The sequence below is a fragment of the Meles meles genome, chromosome 2 (assembly GCF_922984935.1).
Source record: "Meles meles chromosome 2, mMelMel3.1 paternal haplotype, whole genome shotgun sequence".
NCBI lineage: Eukaryota > Metazoa > Chordata > Mammalia > Carnivora > Mustelidae > Meles > Meles meles.
Genome location: NC_060067.1, coordinates 6,996,433 through 7,012,708, shown reverse-complemented (window position 1 = coordinate 7,012,708; position 16,276 = coordinate 6,996,433). Strand labels below are relative to the sequence as shown.

The 16,276-nt window shown below is 42.7% G+C and overlaps 1 protein-coding gene across 2 annotated transcripts in view; it reads left to right on the top strand.

Annotated features, from left to right (window-relative positions):
* USO1 (USO1 vesicle transport factor) overlaps positions 1-14,203 on the top strand; it is a 91,329-nt gene extending 77,126 nt beyond the window's left edge. The window contains exons 17-24 of one of the 2 annotated variants that reach the window (XM_045998214.1): positions 358-479; positions 3,075-3,213; positions 4,375-4,538; positions 5,445-5,534; positions 8,163-8,261; positions 10,468-10,575; positions 12,203-12,415; positions 13,153-14,203. In XM_045998214.1, the coding sequence (XP_045854170.1) occupies positions 358-479; positions 3,075-3,213; positions 4,375-4,538; positions 5,445-5,534; positions 8,163-8,261; positions 10,468-10,575; positions 12,203-12,415; positions 13,153-13,242 (1,025 nt within the window). In that variant the 3' untranslated portion in view covers positions 13,243-14,203. Of the gene's footprint in view, positions 1-357; positions 480-3,074; positions 3,214-4,374; positions 4,539-5,444; positions 5,535-8,162; positions 8,262-10,467; positions 10,576-12,199; positions 12,416-13,152 lie in introns of both variants that reach the window. The other variant, XM_045998213.1, reaches the window with a different exon arrangement.
* The last annotated feature ends 2,073 nt before the right edge of the window (positions 14,204-16,276 follow it).

Genomic DNA, 16,276 nt, shown 5'->3' with positions numbered 1-16,276 from the left:
CACTGAGTACAGAGCCCAGTATGGGGGCTCGATCTCACAATGCTGAGACCATGACCTGAACTGAAATCAAGGGTTGGTCGTTTAACCAGCTGAGCCACCCAGGTGCCCCAGGTTTTAAATTTTAAAATACGATTTTTTTTTTTAGATTTTATTTATTTACCTGACAGAGAGATCACAAGTAGGCAGAGAGGCAGGCAGAGAGCGAGAGGAGGAAGCAGGCTCCCCACTGAGGAGAGAGCCCAACGCGGTGCTCGATCCCAGGACCCTGAGATCATGACCTGAGCTGAAGGTAGAGGCTTTGACCCACTGACCACCCAGGTGCCCCTAAAATACATTTTAATAAGCTTTCTCTTATAGGTGTGATAACTAAGGCTATTTATAAGTCCAGTGAAGAGGATAAAAAAGAAGAAGAGGTGAAGAAAACATTAGAACAACATGACAGTATTGTGACTCACTACAAAAATATGATTCGAGAACAAGTATGTACTGATAAATCGTAAACACTGTCTGATGTACTGATACTTTTCTACTTTGGGGCAGAATTTTTCTTGGCATTTCATATGCAAGAAGTTACAGAAATTAGAGCACATTTTCCTAAATAATTCAGAGCTATCTGAGTATTCAACAAGCAGAGCTTAATATTGTGCTAAGCATTGTGCAGGATGTGGTGGATAAAGCCATGAATGAGATGTGTTCCCCTGTCACAGTCACAGGGAGAGAAAACGATAAATTAGGGTATTGTGACACACGTAACGTGAAGTCTAGTGATAGGAGGGTCTGTTATAGCAGAGAGGCAGCTGATTTAGCTAAGAAAGAGCAGGAGCTGGAGAAAACAGAACGTGAGTGCCCAGCAGATAGCTAGGAACAAGCTGGGCAGAAGGAAGAATCAGGAAGAGGGAAAGAAGGACATGTTCCCGGCACGTACACAGAACACTTGGTGGCTGCGCCAAGCAGAAATTTGAGAGGCAGGCGGGGGAGAGAGCTGTCCAGAAGGAGGTGGTCGTGAGGGGCTCGGGGAGGGAACTGGAACGCTGATGGGGATAATGGCTACGGTGGGCTGTATATTGTGTTCTAGGTGCTCACAAAACAAATCCAGACACTTTCATTAAATTTCCATAGCATCCCTACAAAGTAGTTAATATTTCCATCCAAGAATAAAGGAGGAATCTGAGACTGAGAGAATTTGAATTTGTCCAGGATCACCCAGTGGTTGGTGGGACAGGATTCAAAAGCGAGTGTGACCGGGACTCTCAGACTCAGCACAGTGAGTGGTAGAGAGGGCAGACCTGCGAACTGTGGAGAGCGAAGCGGGCCCAGGTGGCAGGACTGGGTGATGAGTGGGTGTGGGTGTGGGTGTGAGAGGGCATAAAGGGTCAGATGCCGTCCTGAGATCTCCGTCTCGCAGGACTGAATAGGTGATGCTAAGAACAGCGGAGGGTCTGTTAGCGTGGAGAATGATGATGAAAGTGAAGCTACCCTCTCAGTCGTTAGCTGACGTTTTCTTGGCAGGCTACCAGAGAACTTGCACACTTGAGTTGTGTGAGGACCTTAGATTTCCCGTTACATTTCTACAAAGTGTTTCTTGGTTTTTGCTTTCATTTAATTCTTCGTCATGGCATATAGCTTGATTGGAATCCTAAAGAGGGCTGCAGTATTATCTGGAAAATGAGATTACTGTTGTTATTAAAATGCCAGGGTCATTAAAAACAATACGCTGGGGAAAATATAAGTGAAAACAGTACCCTGGTGGCTGTCCGTGGGGGGCCGGCTGCACCCTCTTCCCCCACTGCCCTCTACCGCCTGCTGACTATGCACAGCTTGAGGCAAGTGTGGCAGGTAAGCTTGGGTAGAGCTCTCTAAACGCGAGCTGCCTGTGTTCTTCCCAGCAGTCTATATTGTTGAGATTGGAATTCTAAGAATAAAAATATAGTGGTATATTTAGCATTTAGTCTGAGCTTTTCCGTTTGTAAGCAGATCAGCAAATTAGAATCATCTTTGAACGATTCAAACTTAAATCATTAAACTACCCATGGTTATTAGGATTTTTCATCTATATTTTAGTACAAATATGGAGTCATTTCCAGATGGTAAAATGTAATATCTTTAGAGCAATGGAAAAGAAATACTTGGAATGCGATATTACAGCCTACACATGGGGCTGATAAATATGGTTAATTTAGAAGAAGAAAAGAGTGATTTGACACAATTACCATAATGACTCTGCTTCAGAAATGTTAATTTTAAATATTCTCACCATTTAAAATGCCATTTGACAATTAGGCAACAAGCATTGAGAACTATAAAATATTTATATAAACTGAATGACGTCTGAGAATCCATCCTAAGGAAATTCTTCAGAATTCAGGAAAACAAAAATATGACTACAATATTTATTGTAATCATATTTATTATTTCAAAAACAAGGAAAGCAACCTCAGTGTTGCTTTTGAATGTAAATTATATTGCATCTACTGATGCTGAGTAAGCATTAAAAGTTATGATTGAGAAAAACTAGCAATGAGGAGGAACTTAAAACCGAATGGTAAGTAAAGGCTATAAAATGACATGGATTGAGTATGACAAGTTGAAAACGCTTAAATTGAGAAAAAATTAGCAGATAATACATCAAATTCAACTAGTTATACTAGGGTGATGAGAGTTGGAGGTTTTTTTCTTGGCCTTCTAAATGTTCTGTTCTAGAATTATCTTTTATGTTGAAAGTAATCTAAAGGCATGTATATATTTATATATATAAATTTCTTAAATGGTTTGATGGACCATAAAATGGAGTTTTTAAGATTGACTGTCCCCCACCCCAGTAATTGCAGTGAGATTGTAGGCTGTGCCATGGTGCTTCTTAACGGGCCTTCCTGGCGATTGTACAGTTCTGCTGCATGTTAATTGACCTTGGTGCATACATTAAAGTATTATTACTTAATTATTGAGTGATTCTGGAAGTGTTGAGTACTTTAAAAATAACGTGACCCAAAATAATCTCTGATTTTTAATTTGCTCATTTTCCTAATGCTAGTCAGTAGAAAATTGAAAACACTGAATTATGTTTTCTTTCCCAGGATCTGCAACTTGAGGAATTAAAGCAGCAGATTTCTACATTAAAATGTCAAAATGAACAGCTCCAGACGGCAGTCACACAGCAAGTATCTCAGATTCAGCAACACAAAGATCAGTACAATCTTCTTAAAGTACAGCTAGGTAGGTATAGCTAGCCATAATTACTATAGTGTCCCCAGAAGCTGGACTAAATCAGATAGATTATTCTTGTGGACTAGTCTTTCTCTAACCTTCATCACCGCAACAAATTTGTAAATCGGATTTGAAGTCCCAGGTTCTTTGCCACCTGTTTCAGTGTCTGATCCGTTGATTCTCAGCCTTGGGTGCAGTTAGATAGAATATCCTGAGACCTGCTTTTTGTTTCGTTCTGTTTTCTTTTTAATGCCGCCCATGCTGAGACCCCACTCAAAGGTCTGATTTAATTAGTTGGTGTTGGAGCCAAGCAATAATTATTACAAGCTTACCGGGTGATTCCGATGTATAGCCAGTTGAGAATGACTTCTCATCTGCAAAATGGAACTGATAAGAGCATCTGTTGTCATCTGAGAATTAAATGAAATAATATATATAATAAAATTCTAGTCATTTCCCGGCACATGGTAAATGCTTGTAAATAGTCTCATCCTGTAGTGCTTATGATTGGAATCCTAGCCATTTAGAAATAGTTTTATTTATATGAAGGTGACTAAAATTTTCAGAAAAAACTACCTCTTTCACTTCCTTGTTTATAACAATTTGTCAGTGATTTTAGTACATGTGGAAAGCGGTTCCTTTGTGAAGATTTTAAGAGGGATTTTGTTTTCTCTCATATTAATTGACCGAATTGGAATTGAAACTACTCTAATTTTTTAAAAGATTTATGTATTTATTTTAGAGAGGTGGCAAGGGGCAGAGGGAGAGGGAGAGACAGAATCCCAAGCAGACTCTGCACTGAGCAGAGAGGCCGGCATGGGGCTCAGTTCATGACCCTGAGATCATGACCTGAGCCGAAACGAAGAGTTGGATGCTTAATTGACTGAGCCAACCAGGTGCCTGGAAACTACTGCAGCTCTTAATTATACATCACCAAACTATGCAGTGTAGTCTTAATAAGACTATGCTTTTTCCCAGAAACCTGAAAATATCATCACTTCCCATTTCTATCAATGCACTGTTTTCCAAAAACGAAATGTGTCTATAAAAGTGCTGCCAAAGTAGTGGAATTAAGGAAATTTTGTATTTTTATATTCAAATCTTCTCATTCAGGAAATGAAAAACTTGAGATTTATGCTGGCTTTTCAAATTTTATTCCTGTCTTCATAGGAAAAGATAATCAGCATCAAGGTTCCTACAGTGATGGGACTCAGGTGAATGGCGTTCAGCCAGAAGAAGTTGGTAGGTTAAGAGAAGAGATAGAAGAATTAAAAAGTAATCAGGAACTTTTACAAAGCCAGCTGGCTGAAAAGGACTCTGTGATTGAGAATTTGGTGAGTAAATGGTAAAAAAGTTTAAGAAGTCAAGAGTAATTCTCATGGGGCACCTGGGTGGCTCAGCTGGTTAAGGCCTCTGCGTTTGGGTCAGATCATGATCCTGGGGTCCTGGGTTCAAGCCCCGCATCGGGCTCTTTGCTCAGTGGGGAGCCTGCTTCCCCCTCCCTCTGCTCTCTGCCTGCCTCTCTGCCTACTTGTGATCTCTGTCAAATAAATAAATAAAATCTTTAAAAAGAAAAAAAGAAGAAGAAGAATTCTCATTATCTTGCTTGTTGATTTTCCTGGATCCCTTAAGCCAAAGGGTCATAGTAAGATTTTAGAATATGAGCTTTTGGGGGTACCTGGCTGGCTCAGTTGGTAGGGCATGTGACTTTTGATCTCGGGGTCATGAGTTTGAGCCCCACGTTCAGCACAGAGTTTACTTAAGAAAAAAATTAGAATATGAGCTTTGGTGTCAGACTGTCTAAAGCTTCGGCACTTCCTGACTCATTGAATTTAAGAAACTTAGTTAACCTCTTTAAACTTGTTTCCTGATCTATGAATTGGTAGTGGTCATATCTGTTTTGTTATTGTGAGAATTAAATGACTACTCTGTAGAAAGCTCTTTTAATACATGGAAATCGCTCAGTAAATACCTGTGTTTATGCTCTTTATCCATATGGCCTCAGATAGGTGCTTAGATTTAATAAATTACTTGGTGTAAGTATAAATTTGTTAGCTATGGAAAAATTGTAGACAGTGTGTGCTAGGTTGCCATTTTATCTTGGATATAAAAATTAAAATGTTGCTGTGAAATTTTTGGTAAACCTCTCTAAGGCGTAGCTTATATGTGTACAGTTGTCTTTTGTTTCCTGTCTCTTTAGACTGAATTGATTTCAGACTTTATTTCTGTGCTATTTGTAGAAATCTTCCCAAGCATCGCCCGGCACAAATGAAGAGTCTTCAGCAACAGCTTCTGCTAGAGATTCTGAACAAATTGCAGAATTAAAACAGGTAATTTCCAGCTTGATCCAAGTTCTATTTCCTGTTGTTTTAATTATAATAGAGTAACAGCCATGTAGTTTCATTAATTGAGAACTACTTTGTTAGTGTAAGCAAAACTTGATAGTGAAGATAGTTATTTGGAAGTCCAAAAGCTTTTTTAATTATATGGTAATGGTATTTTGCTTTTTATTAACTTTTTATTTTTTAATTGTGTTCTTTTTAACAGATTTGAGCATCTCACCTGGGTTATTTTAGGTTATCAGTGAGCTAACAGTTAAGGAAAATTTAAGTATATTTATAAGTTGCAAATATGAAAATATAAAATCTTGTGCCTAATTTTCATATACTATTGACCATGATAATTGCAGTATTTAAACCATTCTGTCCAGAGAATGTTTGTTTTTGGAACTGGAAAAGGGAATAAACTTGTATATATCTCAATTAGATGACTACTTAAAAAAGCAAAACAGACTTTTTCTGCTATAGTAATTTATGATATCTAGAAAAACAAATTAAATTTTTTCCTACTTGGTTATTTGTAATATTTCTAATTTCCTGTGAAACTAGGTAGTGCCAATTTAACTTTATCCAGTGAGAATATTAAATGTGTTTGTTCGAGAAAAGAGCCAGAAAAGAAAGAAAAGAACCACTTACGTATAGAATTAAGTATTGGGAAGAAAAGTGTAGAAAAGTATTAGTATATTATCCCTAAATAAGTTGTGTTTTGTCCTTATAAATTTTTTTTTCTTTCCTCCTTTCCTTTTCTTCTTTCCTACCCTCCTTTCTTCCTTTCTTATAAAAAGGAACATATGTTTCTTCTGTTTCTTTTAAAAAACAACAAAAAAAGTAATTCTGAAGGAGGAAGTGAACAACCCCACCAGCCTAGGACTGACTAGCTTCTCCACTAGGTGCGGGATCCTAGCCCACTGACCTCGCTGGTCTGAGAGAGGAATGACTGTACACAGAGAAACTGTGTCATATTTTGATAATGTCCATGAACCCCAAAGTAGATTCTACAATCAGTCTTTTCAAAAAAGATAGTTTGTCGTTAAGGATTTTTAAGTTACAAGTTTGTGTGAGGAAAATTCATGTGCCATTTTGGTTTTCTGAAGCCTGCCTACACGAGAACTGTATTAAAATTAAAGGGAATTAAGTTATTAATAAATGAGCTTAGTTTATAAGTCCCAAGTAAAAATTTTACTCTGTGTTTCCCCAGTAAAACTTTAGTTAGATATTTCCTTATTTCTTTTTTTTTTTTAAGTTAGATGTCTCTAAAGAGCATTGCCTTTGGTTTTCTACTTCCTGTAATTTATTTTTTTATCAGTTTTACATTGTTAAAAAGATGTTTTAAATGACAGTTTTGTTATATAGCAAAATCCTATATAAAAAGAGAACTAAAATTGTCCATAGCCTGGATGTCTATGTAACTCATTTAGATAACTGAATAAAACATCAAAGGAAAGCCTCATATGTCTGTGATAGAAAGTTTTAAGAGAACAAAAGAGCTTTTTACATGACAGTATCCCACCACTTACCCAGTGTCTGCAGACATTGTCAAGTATTGTGAGACAGATTCCCCTGGTTCAGAACCACAGTTATAATGTTTTTTTACTCCTCTGCGTTTTTGGTGGGGAGAGGGCAAGAAGGTTGGGAATTTCAACATTAATGATATATAAACTTTCAGTTAATTCCCTCCTTTTCACTGCAGCACTAACTTGCTTTGATCTATGTTAGGAGGCCCATGGTGTAAATATGTCCTGTCTTTCCCTTTCCAAATAATAAATGTCTAGTCTTTGGGGGCGCCTGGGTGGCTCAGTGGCTTAAAGCCTCTGCCTTCAGCTCAGTTCATGATCCCAGGGTCCTGGGATCGAGCCCCGCATCGGGCTCTCTGCTCCGCAGGGGGCCTGCTTCCTCCTCTCTCTCTGCCTGCCTCTCTGCCTAGTTGTGATTTCTCTCTGTCAAATAAATAAAATATTTAAAAATAAATAAATAAGTAAATGTCTACTCTTTGGCCAGAGAAGAGGAACATGCATGAGATTGAAACAGGGATCCGGTGGTCTTCCTAAAAGATTTTCAACCAGCCCTGCTGTTTTTGACCCCATTTTTACCCACACTTGCAGAGACACCTGGTGGGACCAGATTCCAGGCCCTTCGGTAGGCAGGCGCTGCACGTCAGGCAGCAAGCCGGTCCACTTTCTCAAACATCACTTTAGGTTCTTAGCTTTCTCAGGTGTGCTGCGGTCCCTTATCACTGACATTTGCTTTCGAAATTCCCCAATTTTATTGTTCATTTCTCTTACTCTGTCATTCTGGGTTTCTCTCCCCTTCCCTTCCCTCCCTCCCTCTCCCTTCTTTCCTTCCTTTTCCCCTTCTTCCCCCACCTTACAGTTTTTTTACATGGGATCTCAGGAAGAAGCAGAGGTGAAAATATGTATAAGGAACTTGCTTAATTCTCTATCTGGAACGCAAAGTTCAAGGACAGTTTTTTTAGAATTAGATTTTAAAACTTGGAAGTTGTGATTTTAGAGAGAGGGACCAAGAAAGGAAATAATTTTAAATTTCGTCCTGTAAATACGCATTGCCTTGCTAAAATTAATGACGTTTCATGTTACAACGCAATTTATTTTTGTCTCCTAGGAGCTGGCAACATTAAAGTCTCAGTTAAACTCACAATCTGTGGAGATCACCAGACTGCAGACAGAAAAGCAGGAGCTGTTACGGAAAACCGAAACATTTGTATGTTAATTATTACTTTCTTTTTCCTGCCAGATAGTAAACACAAGGTTAAGACTTCTTTCTCAGCCACTCTGCAAAAGAAGGGAATGTAACGGAAGTGACTGTGTCGGAGAGCACCTTCCCTTTGGGTGACTCAGTGGGCCACAGTTCTGGTCACGCAGGCTTCTGGGCCAGGCTGGCAGGCACATTAGAGTCAGACTCAGCAGATCAGTGTAATCAGTTATTTCATGGTTCATTGTGCTGGACCTTGTATTTTATCCCATCTGTGTCCCCTTCAGTCCGTCAGTCCGAGCTGACAGGTTTTCTGCTGGTCTAGAATTGTCAGAAACCTTCGTAGTGACCCATGCCGTTCCCAGGGATCCAAGTCGCCAGATAAGATCCTGGATCATCCTTTCTCTATTCCAGCCTCTGCCGAGGTGGTTGACTGGGTCCCTGAGCCACACGAGTAACTTCTTTATGGAAGTGGTCCAGCCACATCCTCGGTATTCCAGCAGAACACGCTTTGTTGTTTATTGCGATAGGGATAGGCTGAGAATTTTCTAAATCTTCATGTTCTGACTGCCTTTCGCTTAACATTCCTTCTTCAAGTTATTTCTCTCCTATTATATTTTACTGTAGGCTTCAAGGAGAATCCACGCCACACCTTTAACATTTTGTTTAGAAATCACCTCACCAAGGGCGTCTGGGTGACTCAGTGGGTTGGGCCTCTGCCTTAGGCTTGGGTCATGATCTCGGGGTCCTGGGATAGAGTCCTGCATCGGGCTCTCTGCTTGGCGGGGAGCCTGCTTCCTCCTCTCTTTCTCTGCCTGCCTCTCTGCCTACGTGTGATCTCTCTCTGTCAAATAAACAAATAAAATCTTTAAAAAAAAAAAAAAAGGAAATCACCTCACCGAAGTATCTAAGTTCATTGCTTTTAGCTCTACTTCCTACAAAGCACTAAAACACCATTCAGCCTGTTTCTTTGCCACCTGATAACGAGGATCTCCATCCTCTACTTTCCAGTAATGTGTTCTTCATTTCCATTTGAGGCCTCACCAAAACCACCTTTCCTTCCATATTTCTACCAGCATTCTATTCATGATGATGTTTTCTTTTTTTTTCTTCTTCTTCTTTTTGAGATTTTATTTATTTGACAGATAGGCAGGCAGAGAGAGGCAGGGGGGTGGGGGGAAGCAGGCTCCCCACTGAGCAGAGAGTCCGATGTGGGGCTTGATCCCAGGACCCTGAGACCATGACCCAAGCCAAAGGCAGAGGCTTTAACCCACTGGGCCACCCAGGTGCCCCATGGTGATATGTGTTCTCCAAGACCATAGAAGCTTTCTCTCTAATTTCCCTTTTTTTCTGAGCATTCACTAGAATTACCTTTATCATCCGTATTTCTACTGATGGTCTCTTCAAGGCAGTTTAGGCTTCATCTGACATGTACCCCAAAGCTCTTCCAGCCACTACCGATTTTGACATCCCGTCCACATTTTTCAGTATTTGTTACGTCAACACCCTCTTTCCCAGTTCTTTGTAGAAAAAAGGCAGGGAAGATTGGAAAACCGTGTTTTAAGAATATTTCCTGGAGCACTTAAGAAAATCTTTGCAGTTTGGGGTGTTTGGGTGGGGCAATCGGTTAAGTGTCTGACTCTTGGTTTCGGCTCAAGTCGTGATCTCAGGGTCATGAGATCGAGTCCCTCGTCATTGGGCTCCATGCTCTGCTCAGTCTGCTTGAGTTTCTCTCCTTCTTCCTCTGCTCCTTCCCTCCATGCTTGCTCTCTCTTTCCCTCTTGCTCTCAAAGAAATAAAATCTAAAAGAAAAAAAAGGTAAGAAAAAATCAGCTCAGTTTCCCCACCTGCTTCTCTGAGATGACAGTGCGGACTTCACTTGCAGGAGTGTTGTGAGGCGAGGGCTCTGAGAAGTAGTCTCTGCTTAGTAAATGCTGTCATAGCTGTGGTCTGACCTTGAGGCTGCTTGACGCAGCCTTCTTCGTGCTCCGCTGAGATCTGACGCTGCGACACCCCTGCCTCAGCCTCAGCCTCAGCCTCCCGCTCCACCGTCGGCAGCGCCCGTCCTCGCTAGCGTGTGCGTCAGTGCGTAAGGAGTTCTGCTTCCTGTTACTGGACATACAGTTTCAAAGTAGCGAGAGAATTAAGTCCCTTTTGGGATTTCACGCTGATTGTGCTTGAAGGAAATTTTTTCCCCCTCCGACTTCTACCTCAGGCGAAATCAGCTCCTGCACCAGGGGAGAGTGAAGCTGGAACGGCTGCGAAGACCGCCGACGTAGAAGGCAGACTGTCGGCGCTGTTGCAGGAGACGAAGGAGTTAAAGGTTGCTCTGTGGTGAAACTTGGATTTATTGCACATCCTATAAAATGAACTCAGGAAATTTGATCTTATTTAATGTCTCAGATCTTTAGCTTTATGAGGCAAACTTCTCGGGTATAATTTTATCTCACAACGTGTGCATTGCTATTCGGATGAGTGAAGATGGCCCGAGGGAAGGTTTTTAAATGCCGTTTCAGATAACGATACCACATACATGAAGTAAGAATGGGTATGAATGTGCTTTGAAAGTAGAAATCATTGAAAGTTAAGTTTTGTGTTTCTTTTTAAAGATTTTATTTATTTATTTGACAGAGAGAGAGATCACAGGCAGAGAGGCAGGCAGAGAGAGAGGAGGAAGCAGGCTCCCTGCCGAGCAGAGAGCCTGATGCGGGGCTTGATCCCAGGACCCTGAGATCATGACCTGAGCCGAAGGCAGACGCTTAACCCACTGAGCCACCCAGGTGCCCCGAAAGTTAAGTTTTCTTGTCAATCTTTAATCACAGTAAGAAATAAAGAGTACAGGGGCACTTGATGGGTGCAGTTGGTTAAGCCTCTGACTCTTGGTTTCGACTCGGGTCGTGAATTCAGGGTCGTGAGATCCAGCCCTGCGTTGAGCTCCACGCTCAGCGCAGAGTCTGCTGGAGATCCTCTCCCTCTGCCTCTCCTGCACATGTTCTCTCTCTTTCTCTCAAATAAAGAAATAAACCTAAAAAAATTTTAAAAAAGAAGTAAAGAGTATAGCTTTGGCTAGAACACAAGCCTCACGTAGGCTTTCCATTAGGCTGAGGACACAGGCACGAAAGAGCCGGCCAGCCTGTGTGACAGAGAAATCCGAGTAAGTAACATGAAGAGAAGAGTGAGTGAAAGTAGTAAAGCTAAAAGGCATGAATGCGACCTGCGTGATGATGTCTTTCGGAGTGTGGTCAGATTATTTTATCTTTAGCCGTGGATTTATTTGCAGCTGTTTTTCTTTCCCATTTGATCGTATGCATGAAGTTGGGTTAAAAAAAAATGTTTTAATCCTGAGTTCTAATTCTGATGTCCATCAGGATTCGCCTGTAAAATGTTTTGTGTCTTTATTTTGTTCCTCTAGTTATCTGAAATGGTATTATCTCTTGGGTTTTTTGAAAAATAGCTACTTAAAACTATTTTTTGGATGTTAAACTCTCTTTTTCACAATAACCATCTTTGATATACAGCCTAACATAAATTCCCATGTTACTGGGTGAGTGTGTGTGTGTGTGTGTGTGTGTGTGTGTGTGTTCTGTTCCCATAACCTCCACACCCCCCAAAGTCCTCAGATTGTCACAGAAAGAATGAACCTAAAAATAAAAGAGAGAGAAAGAGGGGCGCCTGGGTGGCTCAGTGGGTTAAAGCCTCTGCCTTCGGCTCAGGTCATGATCTCAGGGTCCTGGGATTGAGCCCCACATCGGGGTCTCTGCTCAGCCGGGAGCCTGCTTCCTTCTGTCTCTCTGCCTGCCTCTCTGCCTACTTGTGATCTCTGTCTGTCAGATAAATAAATCAATCTTAAAAAAAGAGAGAGAGAAAGAATGAGGCTGTTTGTCGAAAACCCTGCGGGAGTGGACACTAATCTGAGATGGGTGGGCTCTTCCCCTGTCGCCCCCCAGAAGGAAGTCCAGGCTCTGTCTGAGGAGAGGAGCGCCGCCAGGGAGCAGCTGGCCGCCTCTAGCAGCACCATTGCCATTTTACAGAACGAGAAAAGCAAGCTCGAGATGGACGTGACAGATTCCAGGAAAGAGCAGGATGATCTGCTGGTGTTGTTGGCCGATCAGGACCAGAAAATATTCGCGTTAAAGAATAAACTCAAGGAGCTGGGTCATCCGGTAAGACCGAAATGTTCCCAGGAATGATCAAGGGTGTATTTTCAAGAATTGTACTGTAGCGTGGCAGTGTTGTGCCTCCGTACCCGTGTCACGGGCGTGACTGTGTCGGCCCACGAATACAGGATCGTCTGCTCTTCTCTTGTGCTGTTCGGTGAGTCGACTTAGGGTGCACAGGCACAGTTTCCGGCATCTGTTAACTGTTCTCTTTTGGGCTTTGAGCCTACAGGTGAACTGATTGGCTCCTGTGGTCACAAGACTCTCATCAGCCCCATGGGCCATTCTCTTTTGTCATGTTTGATCCACATTTGTGTGTAGAGAGGTATGGCCGTCTGTCAGCAAGTCACCCTGTACATCTCATCTCATTGATGGCAGAGGGGGGCGCCTGGGTGGCTCAGTCCGTTAAGCGTCAGCCTTTGGCTTGGGTCATGATCTCCCAGGTCCGGGGATCAAGCCCTGAGTCAGGCTCTCTGCTCAGCAAGGAGGAGTCTGCTTCTCCCTCTCACTTACCCTCTGTGTTCTCCCTTTCTCTCTCTCAAATAAATAAATAAATAAATAAATAAATAAAATCTTTTTAAAAAAATGGCAGAGAGCCTTGAGCAGTAAATCAAGGAAATCAGATGGCTCGTAATCTACAATTACTGGAAGGAATAAAGAATTTATCGAAGACTACGTGTCAGTATGTGTTGAATGTGAAGTGATCAGATCTTAATAATGATAAGTGTGCGCACTCCCTTTAGGTAGAAGAAGAGGATGAACTTGAGTCCGGAGACCAGGATGATGAGGAAGATGAAGATGAAGATGACGGCAAGGACCAGGGGCCTATCTAGCTTTCACAGCTCTCGGAATGATCGAGATCGTATTGTAACTTTGAAGATGGAGCCTTAAGACAGTGCTTTGGTTTGCCTCCACAGAAAATAAAGATTTAGAAACCCAAGTTGAAAACACTCACTAGTAAGACTATTGATGTACTTTCTTTAAATGATGCCACCCATGTTGGAAACCCTAAAACTGACTTCTTGCAGAACACACATCCTTTATTGAAATTCATCTGAATTGTCCCAAAAGATAATTTGCAAAGAACTTGAGACACGAAACGCGCCCCATCCCGGAGCGTGTGGTGGCCGTGCTGTTTATCTTAGTTTATTGGTTGTTCACGGAAGTTCTGTATTTGTCTGTTATTTTTGCTTTTCCGAGTGTGTGACTTCAAATACTAACACATTTGATTTAACATGTTATTGGAATCACTGTTTCTAAATTCCGTATTGGGCTTCTTAGCTAATGATTTCCCTTTAAAGAAGTGGATCTACTCAAAGGCAAGAGAGCACAGACTGGGGTGTATCATCAGCCCTCCAGCCGGTGTGACTCCTAAGACGGGCAGGCTAGGACAGGGTAGAGCGAGTGCTTTGACACCTGGTCTGGCTGTACACGTGTACACGTTGTGTACGTCAGGGAAGAAGCAGAAGGATGCTGGCGCACAGAGATGAGGAGGGTGTTTCCAGAAACTTTGGCAACGGCGTATTCGCATGCAGTTCGCTTTGGTTTTATTTTAAGCTAAACTTTAAAACATTACAAATGAACAGCTCATACAATTCAGGTTTAGTTTTGTTATTTGATTATCATGAAACATATTATGGACCTAGTTTTAAAAAGACCCAAACTATGATTTATTAATTTATTGGCATTTTTGCTGAATGGGCTTAAGTCAGATAATAGATTTTTAAAAAGCAAATGAAGCAATGTGTCAAAATTTAATGTTTCATAATAAAAATAGATACTATGTTCACTTAATCCCTGGTCATGGTTCCCTTTTTTAGATTTTGAGGAAAGTATTCTTACTAAAAGCTGAGGCAAGTGGAAGTGGTAAGAGAAGTTCTGTCCCTGAAAGTACATAATTATAACCGACTGCTAAAAGCAGCCTTATCGTTCGAAACTCATTAGGATTCCATAAGACTGGAGGGTCTCGTTTGGAGCAGAAACAGAAAGAGGTTGTAGAAAGGCTCCGGTGTTTCTAAACTGAGCCCTGGAGTTCTTAGCAATGATTTCCATTTAAAGAAGGAGGTTTACTTAAAGGCAAGACAGCAAGAGTTGGGGGATAATGTGTAGCCCCTGCTCCTGACCTCGGAGTAGTTTGAGCGGTCTGCTAAGGGGCACAGACTTCCGAAAGAGAAGTAGCTTCACGTGTCCTGAAAGGGCGGTGGCTGTGTGTTCCAGAGCACCCGGGAGGGCTCCTGCCCGCTTCTGCCCCTTGCCCCCCGAGAACCTCATGGCTATTACTGGACCAGCTCAGACTCTGTAAAAGTCTTCGTGAACGTGACACCACGTAATGAACAAATGGCTAATGACTGTATTTCAGGCTGCTCTTACAAGGATAAAGAAAAATAGGTCAGAAGTATGGCTAAGGCTTCTGTAGATGACTTTAAAAGGGGGGAGGGGTGGTTGGCTCAGTGGGTTAAGCGTCTGCCTTCAGCTCAGGTCATGAGCTCAGGGTCCTAGGATCGAGGTCCGAGTCGGGCTCCCTGCTCGGGAGTCTGTTTCTCTCCCTCTGCCTCTCCCCTAGCTGTGCTCGCTCTCTCACTGTCTCAAATAAATAAAATCTTTAAAAAAAAGACTTCTGTAGATGATGAAATAACGAAGATCTTCAGGAAAAAACATTGCAAAATCAGCGCCAGTTTGCCAGAGCTGTCATCCAGGCAGCCCTGGAGTAGAGCAGACACACGGAGGCCTTGTGGCTCCATCGTGTAGACCGGCGCCCAAACGGGTATCATCCTAACTGTAGCCGCAGGCTTCTGCTTGCCTTGCTTCTGGAACCTCCTCAAGCGGCTGCCTCCAGCCTGGCTAGTGCCTTGGCCCTGCCTGCCCCATCCTGTGTGCTCCCACAGCAAGCATTCCCAAGCGCACATGCGAGTGGAAGAGACTGCCGTTGTCCGCTGTCGGGAGTCCGCAGCCCGGTGGGTAAGACCGTGTGGGCCCCGCTGCTCTCCAGCTTCGCCCTCCACGCATGTCTGACCACCGCCCCAGGCACTTGTTACGACGCTTGCATGCGTCCTGCCTTGTCACTCCTCACTGCACGTCTACTCGTGTTCCTCCCCGCACGCCCGCACGCCAGCCCCACATCAAAGGCAGCTGCCACATTCAGAGCTGCTGGGGTGGGGCATTTGTCACACAGCACGACACGTCTGTCCTTAAGATTTGAATTTTATTCAAGTTTGGTTTATACCTCTAGCCCCTCTGCAAGAAAAGAATAATCACCCGAAGTTACTATAAAAGGTAAAGTAACAGCTCACGTTCGAAAGCGTTTAGTCACTAGGCTGGTTTACTGTTCGAATATCGAACCCTTAAGTTTCAGAGTTTTGTCGCGACCAGGTCAGGGCCTCGTAGTGCTCATCAACACCTTCACTGTTAGAGCAAAACTCATTCATTCACGAGTATTGAATGGCTACCTCTGCAGGCCCTGGGGATAGAGCAGAGAGTGAGACCACGTCCCTTTCCCATGTAACTTACATCCTGGAGGAGTAAATGGCAGTACTTTCTGGAAGGGAGTTTGCCGTTTATTCTGAGTTTGATGGGAAGCCGGGGTAGGGATCAGGTCTGATTTCTGGTTCACAGATGACTCTGCTCTGGGGCACACGCCTATGGGGAGGAGGCAGATGTAGTTCAGGCACGCGATGGGGGTGGAGTGTCTCGTGGTAGGACTGGGCATAGGTTTTCCAGGTGGAGCTGAGCGGACTCTGAATTGCATGTGTTGGGAGCAGGGGAGGAAGAAGCCAGAAGTCAAGAGTAACTCCCCGGGGAAGGTGGTCTCTCTTGCTGAGCTCAAGAAAACTGGGAGAGCCAGTTTGGGGCGGTGGTCCACAACTGTGT